This window comes from Sebastes fasciatus, chromosome 14 (assembly GCF_043250625.1).
Source record: "Sebastes fasciatus isolate fSebFas1 chromosome 14, fSebFas1.pri, whole genome shotgun sequence".
NCBI lineage: Eukaryota > Metazoa > Chordata > Actinopteri > Perciformes > Sebastidae > Sebastes > Sebastes fasciatus.
This window is the reverse complement of record NC_133808.1, coordinates 29,097,537-29,108,417: the sequence shown is the minus strand read 5'-3', so window position 1 is coordinate 29,108,417 and position 10,881 is coordinate 29,097,537. Positions and strand designations below refer to the sequence as shown.

At 39.8% G+C, this 10,881-nt stretch overlaps 1 protein-coding gene across 1 annotated transcript in view; it reads left to right on the top strand.

Annotated features, from left to right (window-relative positions):
• Nucleotides 1-404: 404 nt before the first annotated feature.
• abcb6b (ATP binding cassette subfamily B member 6 (LAN blood group) b) overlaps nucleotides 405-10,881 on the top strand; it is a 28,309-nt gene continuing 17,832 nt past the window's right edge. Inside the window, exons 1-12 of the mRNA XM_074657758.1 lie at nucleotides 405-667; nucleotides 952-1,153; nucleotides 4,074-4,166; nucleotides 4,312-4,388; nucleotides 6,003-6,118; nucleotides 6,218-6,339; nucleotides 7,214-7,323; nucleotides 7,605-7,670; nucleotides 7,883-8,008; nucleotides 8,351-8,427; nucleotides 8,762-8,825; nucleotides 10,629-10,714. Coding sequence (XP_074513859.1) covers nucleotides 608-667; nucleotides 952-1,153; nucleotides 4,074-4,166; nucleotides 4,312-4,388; nucleotides 6,003-6,118; nucleotides 6,218-6,339; nucleotides 7,214-7,323; nucleotides 7,605-7,670; nucleotides 7,883-8,008; nucleotides 8,351-8,427; nucleotides 8,762-8,825; nucleotides 10,629-10,714 — 1,199 coding nt within the window. The 5' untranslated portion in view covers nucleotides 405-607. The remainder of the gene's footprint in view (nucleotides 668-951; nucleotides 1,154-4,073; nucleotides 4,167-4,311; nucleotides 4,389-6,002; nucleotides 6,119-6,217; nucleotides 6,340-7,213; nucleotides 7,324-7,604; nucleotides 7,671-7,882; nucleotides 8,009-8,350; nucleotides 8,428-8,761; nucleotides 8,826-10,628; nucleotides 10,715-10,881) is intronic.

Here is a 10,881-nt window from a genome sequence, read left to right as displayed (position 1 = left end):
AATTTTAAAAAATACATAAATAAATAAATAAAAATATTAAACAAGAGTAAATCAATAAGGGAATTAATACAAAGACTAATATCAATTTATGTCACATTTTGATATTATTTTTTCTACTTTTAATGACATATTTATTCATTTTCATTTATTTTATTTTTTTTATTATTTTGGCAGGTTCCATCCTCCATACTCACCATCCTACATTCATCTTAGTTGTTTTTTTTTTTTGTAATAACCTTGTCACACCCTCTCTCTCTCTCTCTCTCTCTCTCTCTCTTTCTCTCTCTCTCTCTCTCGCTCTCTCTCTCTCGCTCTCTCTCTCTCTTTCTCTCACACACACACACACACACACATACACACACACACACTGCCGTGCTCACAGCTCAAAACAAAATGCTGAGCGCAGCTACTTTAACCTGAAAGCTCAAAACACAACAGAAATGTGTGTGTGCAGTCACTCTGCTTTAGAAAGCATCCCAGCAGGTTCAGACTCTCAGGCACTAATACAGCTCCAGTTAATGAAATAGTTGGTGTTAATCCTGTTCTTATAGTAGTTGTGCTGCTGAAGGAATGAGCTGTACACCACAGTAAAGTGGAGGTGAATCAGATGGCAGATGTCACTGTGAAGAGAGGAAGAGGAGGAAAAAGAGAAGTCATAAATGTTGAGGTGAGTTAATTCATGGGATTTCTTACAAAGTCTATTGAAAGTTTAATTTTGCAACAAACACCTTTTTCACAGTCAACTGTATGTTTTGATTTTTATAGCAACAACTATTTATGTACGACAGCGTATTAGGGCCACATTGAGGGAGAAAAAATTGAGAATAAAGTCATAATACTATGAGAAAAAAGTTGTAATTTAATGAGAATAAAGTCTTACTATTTCAAGAAAAGAAGTGGTAATATTAAGAGAATAAAGTCAGAAGTTTGACGTTCTCTCTCTCCATCCAGATCCAGAACCCTTCCTCTCCCTCCTCCTCTTCTTCCTTGCCGTCTGTGTGGCGAGGCTTTAGGAGGAAGGTGAGACTGTTACTGCCCTACGTCTGGCCCAAAGGCACTCCAGCGCTGCATGGACTCGTGCTGCTGTGTGTCGGCCTGCTGGCAGCAGAGCGACTGGTTAATGTGCTGGTGCCTGTTTACTCCAAGAACATTGGTAAGCACCTAAAAACAGAGGAATAAGAGATCCTGGTCTTTCTTAGCTCACTAAATGAGTTTAAAACATGTGTTGGTGATACAAAAACTGAAACACTTTAATATGCACTCTTTCCAGGAACAGAACTCTAAACTGAAACCAGTTGTCAGACCCATTTGCTGCATTTTAACGTCCAAACTGTAGATGGCAGTGCGCTCAAGTTCTTGAAGTGTGGTCTTCCTCCTTACCTCCTGTCCTCGATTGATTGTGTCCAAGTATGTATGTAGTGTCTTTAGTGTGTTCGTACCCTCTGGATTGTGAGGTCATCATATTGTTAAAGCGGCAGAAGTTGGACTAGAACTCAAAGAACGTTTGTCTATTGTACATCCAGGGTTGATTGTGTTTTCATTGATTACATTTTGATTTAGGTTTTTATTTTTTTTATTTTGAGTATTATTTTGAAAGCACACCCTGTGCACCTATTTATCATTTGCAGCTTCTTGCATCTTGATGCAAAGCAGATTTGAACATTGACAGTAAAGGATGACAAGGAAGTTTAAACTCCAATTTCAAGGTGGATAACGATTAGTCTGACCATGATAACCAGGTACAGGATTCTGATCAAAAATAGGCTGATCTAGGGCGCCCCCGTAGCTCAACCGGTAGAGCTGGCGCCCCATGTACCAAGGCTGAGGCCTTGCCGCAGCGACCCAGGGACCGGGTCCGGGTTCAGGCCTTTGGGTAACGACAGCTCTCCTCTAATGGAACCGTTATTGTGGTTGCCAGAAAAAAATTAGGATGCAAGTATTCTTTTGCTTAGCCTGCACTGAATTGGCATTTTTGTTTCACTTCACTTTTTATTTTTAGAGATTTGGATGGTGATTCAGATGTCTGAAACCAGGCTAATCTTTACCTGATTTGCGGTCTGTCGAGCAACCAAACAGAACTGACTTAAGTCAAAAAGCATTTGTCATTTTTGCATTACTCAGAGACAAATTCATAACACTTGCAACAGGAAATGCTAAAAATAGTGACCATTAATCTTTCACTTAATGCCGATTAATGCTCAAAACCCAACAACAACGGAACAGATCCATAAAACACAGTAACAAGTGTTTAAAAAATATGGCTTCACACAGTTAGTAAATGGATTCGGTAATGTAAACGTACATCACCGTTAACTAAAACATAGTTTGTGCTGGTAGTTCAGCTGCTGAGGAATGAGATCTTATTGGTTTGAAGGAGGAAGCAGCCTTCATTTTTTTCAGGGGGTGTCATCATTTGCCAAAGTCTTTTGTACCCTGTTTTGTAAACAGGACCGCATCCACCACAAGGCAACAACCCAGAAGTCTCCACTTCAGAGGAAGTCAGCATTCAGTTGGTCTTCAGCTACTTTCCCTCTTTAGAAAACTGCCCATTTGGCTTTTGGAGCAACATGAAAGTATAAGCCAGCGCTGCGAGAATGAAGCCGAGCGCTGCTTTGTGAGATGAGGAAGGCCTGGAGGAGGTTTCAGAGAGGAGGAGGATGGAGGGGGGAGTTGTTGTTGGTGTGTATGTGTGTGTGTGTGTGTGTGTGTGTGCAGAGGGTTTTCTGGGAGGTCACCCCTCCTGCCAGTCATGCTTAGCCGGCATTAGCGGCCTTTTTCGTGGAGTTAACACACCGGTACAACGGACGTTTTGTCCCTGGGTCCGACCCCGCCTCCCACCCTCCGACTCCAGGACCCGATGCCAAAGAGTTGAAAATACCCCCCACTGAAAACACACACTAGAAGGTTAAAGAACGTAGAATACACACATTTCTTTATTCACTTCTCTCCATCTTTTTATGCCTTCTTTTCTCACCGTGTCTATCTCTCTGTCTGGATCTTCACTTTTTCTTCTCCTCCTACTCTTCTTCCTCTTCCTCCTCCTCCTCCTCATCTCTGTCTGTTTTTTCATTTCATCCTGATTCCCAGCACTTGTACTAAATGGTAATGAATGTGAATGAGAATGTGTCTGTGTGGCAGAGAGGGGGAGTGTACGTGAATGTGTTCATGACTCTGTGTGTGTCAGTGGTGGGAGATGTACTCAGATATTTTAAGTAAAAGTAGCAGTACCATAGTGTAGAAATACTCTGTATACTATAAGTACAAGTAAAAAGCAACAACATTATACTTATACTAGCATCAAAATATAATTAAAGTACCAAAAGCAAAGGTACTCCTTATGCACAATGAAATCAATGTATATTTTATTATTGGATTATGATTATTCAGACATTAATGTGTACATCATTTTAATGTTGCAGCTGGTAAAGGTGGAGTTAATTTCAATTACGTTATATACTGCTGGGTAGCTTATGTAGTTTATATATAGCTTATATATATTTATATATAAGCTATATATAAGCTACCCAGCAGTATATAACATAATTAATATATATATATATATATATCAAATAAAAATAAAGAAGAATAAAAAATATATATTATAAATTTATATTATAAATAGAAAATACATATTTACATCAATTAAATCTCATCTTAACCTTATATATTATAATTTATTTGTTGTTTATACTTTGTGTTATTATTCTAAATCAGTAAAATAATCAAATAAATGTAGTGGTGTAAAAAGTACAATAATTTATAAGTATAAAGTAGCAGAAAATGGAAATACTCTCACCTCAAAACTGTGCTGTGAGTAAATGTACTGAGTTACTTTCCACCACTAGTGTGTGTGTTTGGCTGATTGTTTTTTTGCTGTGAGGAAGTTGAACAAGATCAGAGGTCTCAGTTATCAGAAAATGTGTTTGATTTAACCTTTAATATCCAAATTATCAATATGCACCAAGAAATGACGTAGCACTGGTTTAAAGTGGAGTATCTGAGTCTACTGAGTTGAAGTTTATGCTGGTCAAGACGAAAAGGAAAATGTTTTGTGTGTTTGTGTTTGTGTGCAGTGAATGAGCTCTCTGCAGGAGGCAGCTGGACTTCGCTGATTGCCATAGTCTCCATCTACACGCTGCTCAAGTTCCTACAGGGAGGAGGAGCAGGTGTGTGTTCATATATATAGAGGACTGAGTGTGTGTACAAAATAAGAGATGTTTATGTCGTAGGATATAAGCTACTTACTTTGTGGTTCAGAGTGAATGTGAGCATGAAGTTGTTTGCCGTTTCTTATCTATATGTTCCTTATAGGCACCTCTGGTTTCATCAGCAACCTCCGTCAGTTCATGTGGATCAAAGTTCAGCAATTTACCAGCAGAGGCGTTCAGGTCAGACTTCTTCTTCTGTAGGTTTCTCGAGTGTTTCACTTTAATTTCTGACTTTCTTAGTTGTATTTCCCACTGTTTTCGTTCGCTAATTTACACTCTGCAGTATGATTAAAGGATCTGATTTGTTACAAACTTACAATTTATATCTGTTATAATATTTTTTTGTACTCACCAAAGTGACATGAAAACATTGCTATAACAAAGTCTCATGGGTCGAGAACCTCGATCGTGTATATGATAAGAAAGATTGTAAAAAAAAGCCAACCGTGTATTTGGAGATAAAACCAAAGGCGAGTTCACCTGAAATGGTTTACATCAGACAGTCTGGGTCTTAATTTTACCAAAAACCTGTATGATCACCTGCTCATGTCATCTGCTGCATTGGACTTTTATTTATGCCTTCGCACTGGCAAAAGCCGTGGCTGAAGGCATTGTGTTTTCGGGTTGTCGGTCCGTCCATCCATATGTACATACATCCGTACCATTCACAAAGGCGAAGATTTTGGTGGTTAAAGGTCAAGGTCACTGCGACCTCACGTCCGTGCCATTCTCAGGAACGCGGTATCTCAGGAACACCTGGAGGAAGTTTCTTCAAATTTGGCACAAACGTCCACCTGAACTGATTAGATTTTGTTGGTCAAAGGTCACCGTGACCTCGCAAAACACATTTTTGGCCTAAACACAAGAGTTCATACGCTAATTATGACAATTTCACACGAATGTGAATGTCTATCAGGATAAAATTATGACATTTTGGACAGACATGGATGTACAATAACTAACGTGACTGGCTGGTGGAGGAATACAACTGCGAGGCGGTAATTGTTCTGAGATCACAGCAATATCATTATAATCCAAAACCAAACTACACGAAGATCCAATTCAGAATCATCTTTTAATTCTGAAATGATATAGAAGGCGGCACAAGACAAAATGTTTCCTCTTTTATATTCCATGTGGAAAGAGGTAAATCAGGAGATGAACAGTTCAAGCAGACTGTTGAAATAACTGTAATAAGTCACAGCAGTGTCTCCCTTTGCTCTGTGACACATTGCCATGTGGTAATAAGATCCTCTCTAAGTGAATCTCAAAGCAGTTTACATGTGTAAAAGATTTGGGAACACACTTGGACAATCTGTTCTTCTTCCTCCTCTTTGGGTTCACAAAACAACAGAAATGTGCATTCCAGCTGTCATGTTGAGTTGTCTTTGGTCTTCTGCTGAGTCTCGGCAGGTTAAACCTCCTTTCTCTGTTGTATTGAGACAATCTCGCCACTCTGTTAGATGAGCCCCCCGTGGTCAGGGTGTGTGGATACCTGCCACCCCCGACAGCTCAACCTTTAAACACCTGTTCTCTGAGCGGCTTAAATCCGGAGAGATGATCTCTGTACCGTAACCAGATGTTCTGTCCAATCCTGCTTTCTATGACTCCATGATTTGCTCCAAGCTCACAAATGCAACATGTTAACAAAAGCCGACAGTAATTGCTTTTTCGAATATGTCATTATTTTATGCTTGCAAAGTCGTACGACAACAAAGAAAAAAATAAATTTTGCTTGCATTGGATGCATGAGTTGAAGTCTCTCTGTGTCCCCCCCCCCCCTCCACGCTTCAGGTGTATTTGTTTTCCCACCTGCATGGCTTGTCTCTGCGCTGGCACCTGGAGAGACGCACCGGAGACGTGCTGAGGAGCGTCGACAGAGGCACTTCCTCCATCAACAACCTGCTGAGGTAGGACAGGAGGCGGTGGAGCCTCAGCTGGCTTCAATTACTCAACCACACACACATGTGGTGGGTGAGTAATAAGCTGTGGTTGTTTTCTGTCTTTAGCTACATCCTGTTCAGTATCCTTCCCACCATCTGTGACATCATCATTGCCATCATCTACTTCGTCTCCTACTTCAATGCCTGGTTTGGACTCATCGTTTTCACCTGCATGGTCCTCTACCTCAGTGAGTCAATGTGTGTGTGTGTGTGTGAGCTACTGTGCACGGTGCTGGTCTTCATTAGATTGTGATTATTTCGACAGATTATATGAGATCTCACATTCTTACACCCTAAAGGACTTTACACCCCGGGGGGTATTTTCTTTGCGATTAATTTGCACGTCAGTGTAATTTTCTAACTGTTTTTGTCATGAATACTTTATCACAGAACAGGAATATGACGTGGTCAAAAAGCAACATGATTTTCTGAGCTTTCATATGACGGCATCTACCAATCACGTTGTGCGAAACGGGTTGTATGTGAGTTGCGCCCAACTTTATTATTCCTTTCAACCTTGACAAAGGCAGTGCAGACCAGAGGTCGTGTCTAGAAGAAGGTGACCCACAAGTTTGCGAAAATGTGCGAAAACTCTCGTGAGACTCGCTGCCTGATGACTTTTCCTAACCTTAACCATACTAGGTCAATGCCTGACCTTAACCATCTCACAAGAGTTTCGCAACTTCGGGGTTACCCCTAAGTCTTTACATTCGTACCTTCCACAATAAAAGCCCTAGACATATAATATTTGCAGGCGAGTATTTTCGTCACACGCCTGTTTATTCGTCACGCCCCCGGTGTGTAAAGTCCTTAACCAAGAGGTTTTCAGACTGTGAGGTGAAAGGGACAGGTGCATGCTGGTGTTGCAAAAGCAACAGGAAGTTAGTTATTGCAGTCTGCCCTGCTGATTTGGCTCGCAGAGTCATAACTCATGACTCAAACTCAAATCTGAACACACAGACATGATACACTATATTTTTAGATCCAGTGTTTAGATCCTTGTTTACATCCGAGTCTTGTCAAATACAGCTCCAAAATGATTAACTGTACTCTTGTGTGCAGCCGTCACCATCCTGATCACAGAGTGGAGGACGAAGTACAGGAGAGAGATGAACAATCAAGACAACAACGCCAAGTCCAGAGCCGTAGACTCACTGCTCAACTTTGAGACGGTAGACATCGCCACGCGTTTCTTGTTTGTTTCCTCTATTTATTAAAGATATAAATCTGTTGAATGTCTGACCACATTCAACGTCACATCCAGGTGTGTCCAGGTGTGGTCTGTTGTACTTGTGAAAACACAAGTACTGTTTGGCTGTCTGGGACGTCCGGGATGTTTTGTGATGTTCCGGTGTTTTCCAGATGTTTCAGAGAGTTTTAATATGAAATGTTAGTAGATGGTCATTTCAGGCTGTTTCAGTCTTCTCTCTCTGGATTTGATTTATTTTCACAGGTAAAATATTACTGCGCTGAGGATTATGAAGTCCGCTGCTTTGAGGAAGCCATTCTGAAATATCAAGTAAGAAGAGTAACATCATCTCTGTACCAAACACCAGCTAATAGCAGACAGACAATTAATACCTTCTTGTCACAAGTAGATGTATAGTACTCTACTAAACCTGGCATGCTTCAGTTAAAGAAAATCAAATCAATTTTCAAATCTTCAGGGTTTTTTTTACGTCTATATTTCTTTTATTTTCACCGAACTGTGTGTTGGATGTGTTTGTGTAGCACTGTGAGTGGAAGAGCTCGGCCTCGCTGGCGCTGCTGAATCAAACCCAGAACGTCATCATAGGATCAGGACTGCTGGCTGGATCTCTGCTCTGTGCCCACCTGGTCTCCGACGGACAATTCCAGGTATCAGCGAAGAGTAAAAAAACATTAGAATCCAACATCAAAATCATAAGTCTACATACAAGTTATCAGACTTGACCTCGGTGACCTCAGACATGACCTGAATCAGACATAACGTGGACGACTTAACCATGGCCTCAGTAACTCAGACCTCAGTGACACTTTCTCCATAACAACTTTATAAGATGATGATACGTCAAATGTGTGTTCTGAGCTTGTCCGGCTGCCCTCAAGTGGCCAAAATGTGTGAGAAACACTTGCTAGTGAGAGGCTAATTGATAGTATCCTTTGATTATTATAGGATCAGTGATGTTCAGTAGCTGTACGTGTTTATTTCCCCCTCAGGTTGGAGACTACGTTCTGTTTGGCACCTACATCATCCAGCTGTACACTCCTCTGAACTGGTTTGGGACCTACTACAGGTGAGATTAATGCACAGTACAGTACAGAAGGCCACTGACCCCTGTAACAAAATGAAAACAAAGATCTATGATTCTTGCCCAATATTTAATTACATTATTGTCAAAACTGTAATGGGAAGAAACTGGTAATCAAGATTATAGTTTTGTTTATATTACAGTATATATTCATTTTAGATTAATAATAAAAAAAAGATGGATAAACTGCTAATACTAATTCCTCGACTACTTCTGCTACTAAAGCTCGTGCTGCTACTTCTCCTTCTAGTACTACTGTTACTACAGTACCACTGTTATGCATCTAATAATGCTGGTTGTGCATAATGTGTCTCTGCAGGCTGATCCAGAGTGCATTTGTTGACATGGAGAACATGCTGGCACTGTTGACAGAGCAGAAGGAGGTAATTACAATGCAGATGCTTATTAATTTGGAAGGTTGCTAATTTAATCACAGGCAAGTTTATTAAACAAAATATTTGTTCCCCCTTGTCAACAAATGCATGCATTCTCCCCCGTAGAGAAAACATGTCAATATTGTGATGTGAGCAAATGCTAAAAAAAACCCTCAACCTTCTTCTTTTTGTCCAGGATGGAAGCATTTTATCTATTTTTGGCTTAAAATATATTCTTGATATTCTTGATTCTTTTTTTTTTTTTTTTTAATTAGAAAACAGATTATTTAACATTTTTTGAGACATTTATTATATTATATGTATTATTTATTATTTAATATTTTTCAATAGCATTACTTGTAATATTACTGGGCAAATATTACAGTTTTGCCTGATATATTTATATATATATATATATATATATATATATATAGTAAAAATATATATATATATAGTAAAAAAAAAGTAAAAATACATATATATATACATATGTTTAAATCAACTTAAATAGTAATAAACTGCTATTGCAAAAGGAGGAAAACTGTTGTAAAGTTTGTGCAGATTAGTTTAGATAAAAGCTAAGACGATCTCAATTTCTCTTGCAGAAAGTAAGAAGTAAGTGAAGTAAAAAAGTGAGAATAATTACAGATTAGCATAATCAGAAATTAAATATATAGAGAGCTGTGTGTATCATAAAATATAAAATAAATATAATTACACATAAATGGATAATAAAAAGTAAAATCTCATAAAGTGTTAATATCTGATCGCTGTGCTTCAGTCGTGGTTGGAAACAGAAAGTCACACAGTCACAGGTCAGCGGATTAGAAGATCAACAAGTGTTTGTGTGTGACTTTGTGTGTGTGTTTGTGTGTTTGTACGTATACACAGAGTCTGAGTGTACGTCTGTGTGTGTGTACGTCTGACTTTGTGTGTGTGTGTGTGTGTGTGTGTTTCGGTGGGAAAAGGCGTCCTCCGGCTGCCTCACTAAAGGCTCCTACATTCACAGGCCCTTGATATGGTAAACAGCCACATGAATGTAGACAAAAGCATTAGAGCACCTTAAAAACACAGCGGCCCTTTTCTTTGGCTTGGGAAGCTGCAGGCGAGGGGAGTCAGGGAGGAGGAGGAGGAGGAGTCAGGGAGGAAGAGGAGGAGGTCCGAAATGAGAGAGGGACCGCAAAAAGCTAATTCGTCAAATTGCAGTCAAACTTTGTAATATTTCAGAAATGTTAATGATTACATCACAATATCAGTAAGTGATTTTATATTTAAGGAAGGGAGGAGAAGGCGAGAAGGAGGGACGGTATGAAGGAAGAAAGGAGGAAGCAAGTGAGAAAGGGGGAAAAATAAAATAACCGTACTATATACTTTACTGATTACATGAGTTTGACAGTTCATTTTTGACGTTGGAATCAGCAGCTGACAAAAAAAATAGTAATCTCAACTCAAGGTGCACTCACTTGCTTGCTTCAGAGCTTTTGACCATATCACATGGAGGTGTTATGGAACTGCAGATGTTCAAACTTAACATCATGCTTTGCACCTTTCATCCACGTTGATGTACTGTAAAAGTTGGTTGGAAACAGCAAAACTCCATCTACTGATGAAGACCATGTGATAACGGTCGAAAGCACCGGAACAAGCGAGTAGGTGGATCTTGAGTTGAGATTGTTATGAATGTTTTCTGACCTACAAATTAAAAACAGAATCTCATCTCTCCTCCTGTGTTCCTTGTCTCTCTTACCCTGGTTTCCCTTTCTCTCCTCCTCCTCCTCCTCCTCCTCCTCCTCCTCCTCCTCCTCCTCACAGGTTCTGGATGCCGACGATGCACAGGACTTGCAGCTCACAGCAGGTCAGGTGGAGTTTGACAGAGTCCGTTTCAGCTACGTGCCTGGGTGTGTAGCCATCAACAACAAACCTGTTTGCAGTTTAAAATCCACTTTTCTATATTTTGATTTTATTCAGTTGTACATAAAGACCGTCCTCGGCCCCTCTGGGGCTTTTATTTTGAAAGTCAAGCTTCATATCACAGCTTGTTACCATCACCTGCTGTCTGGAGGAT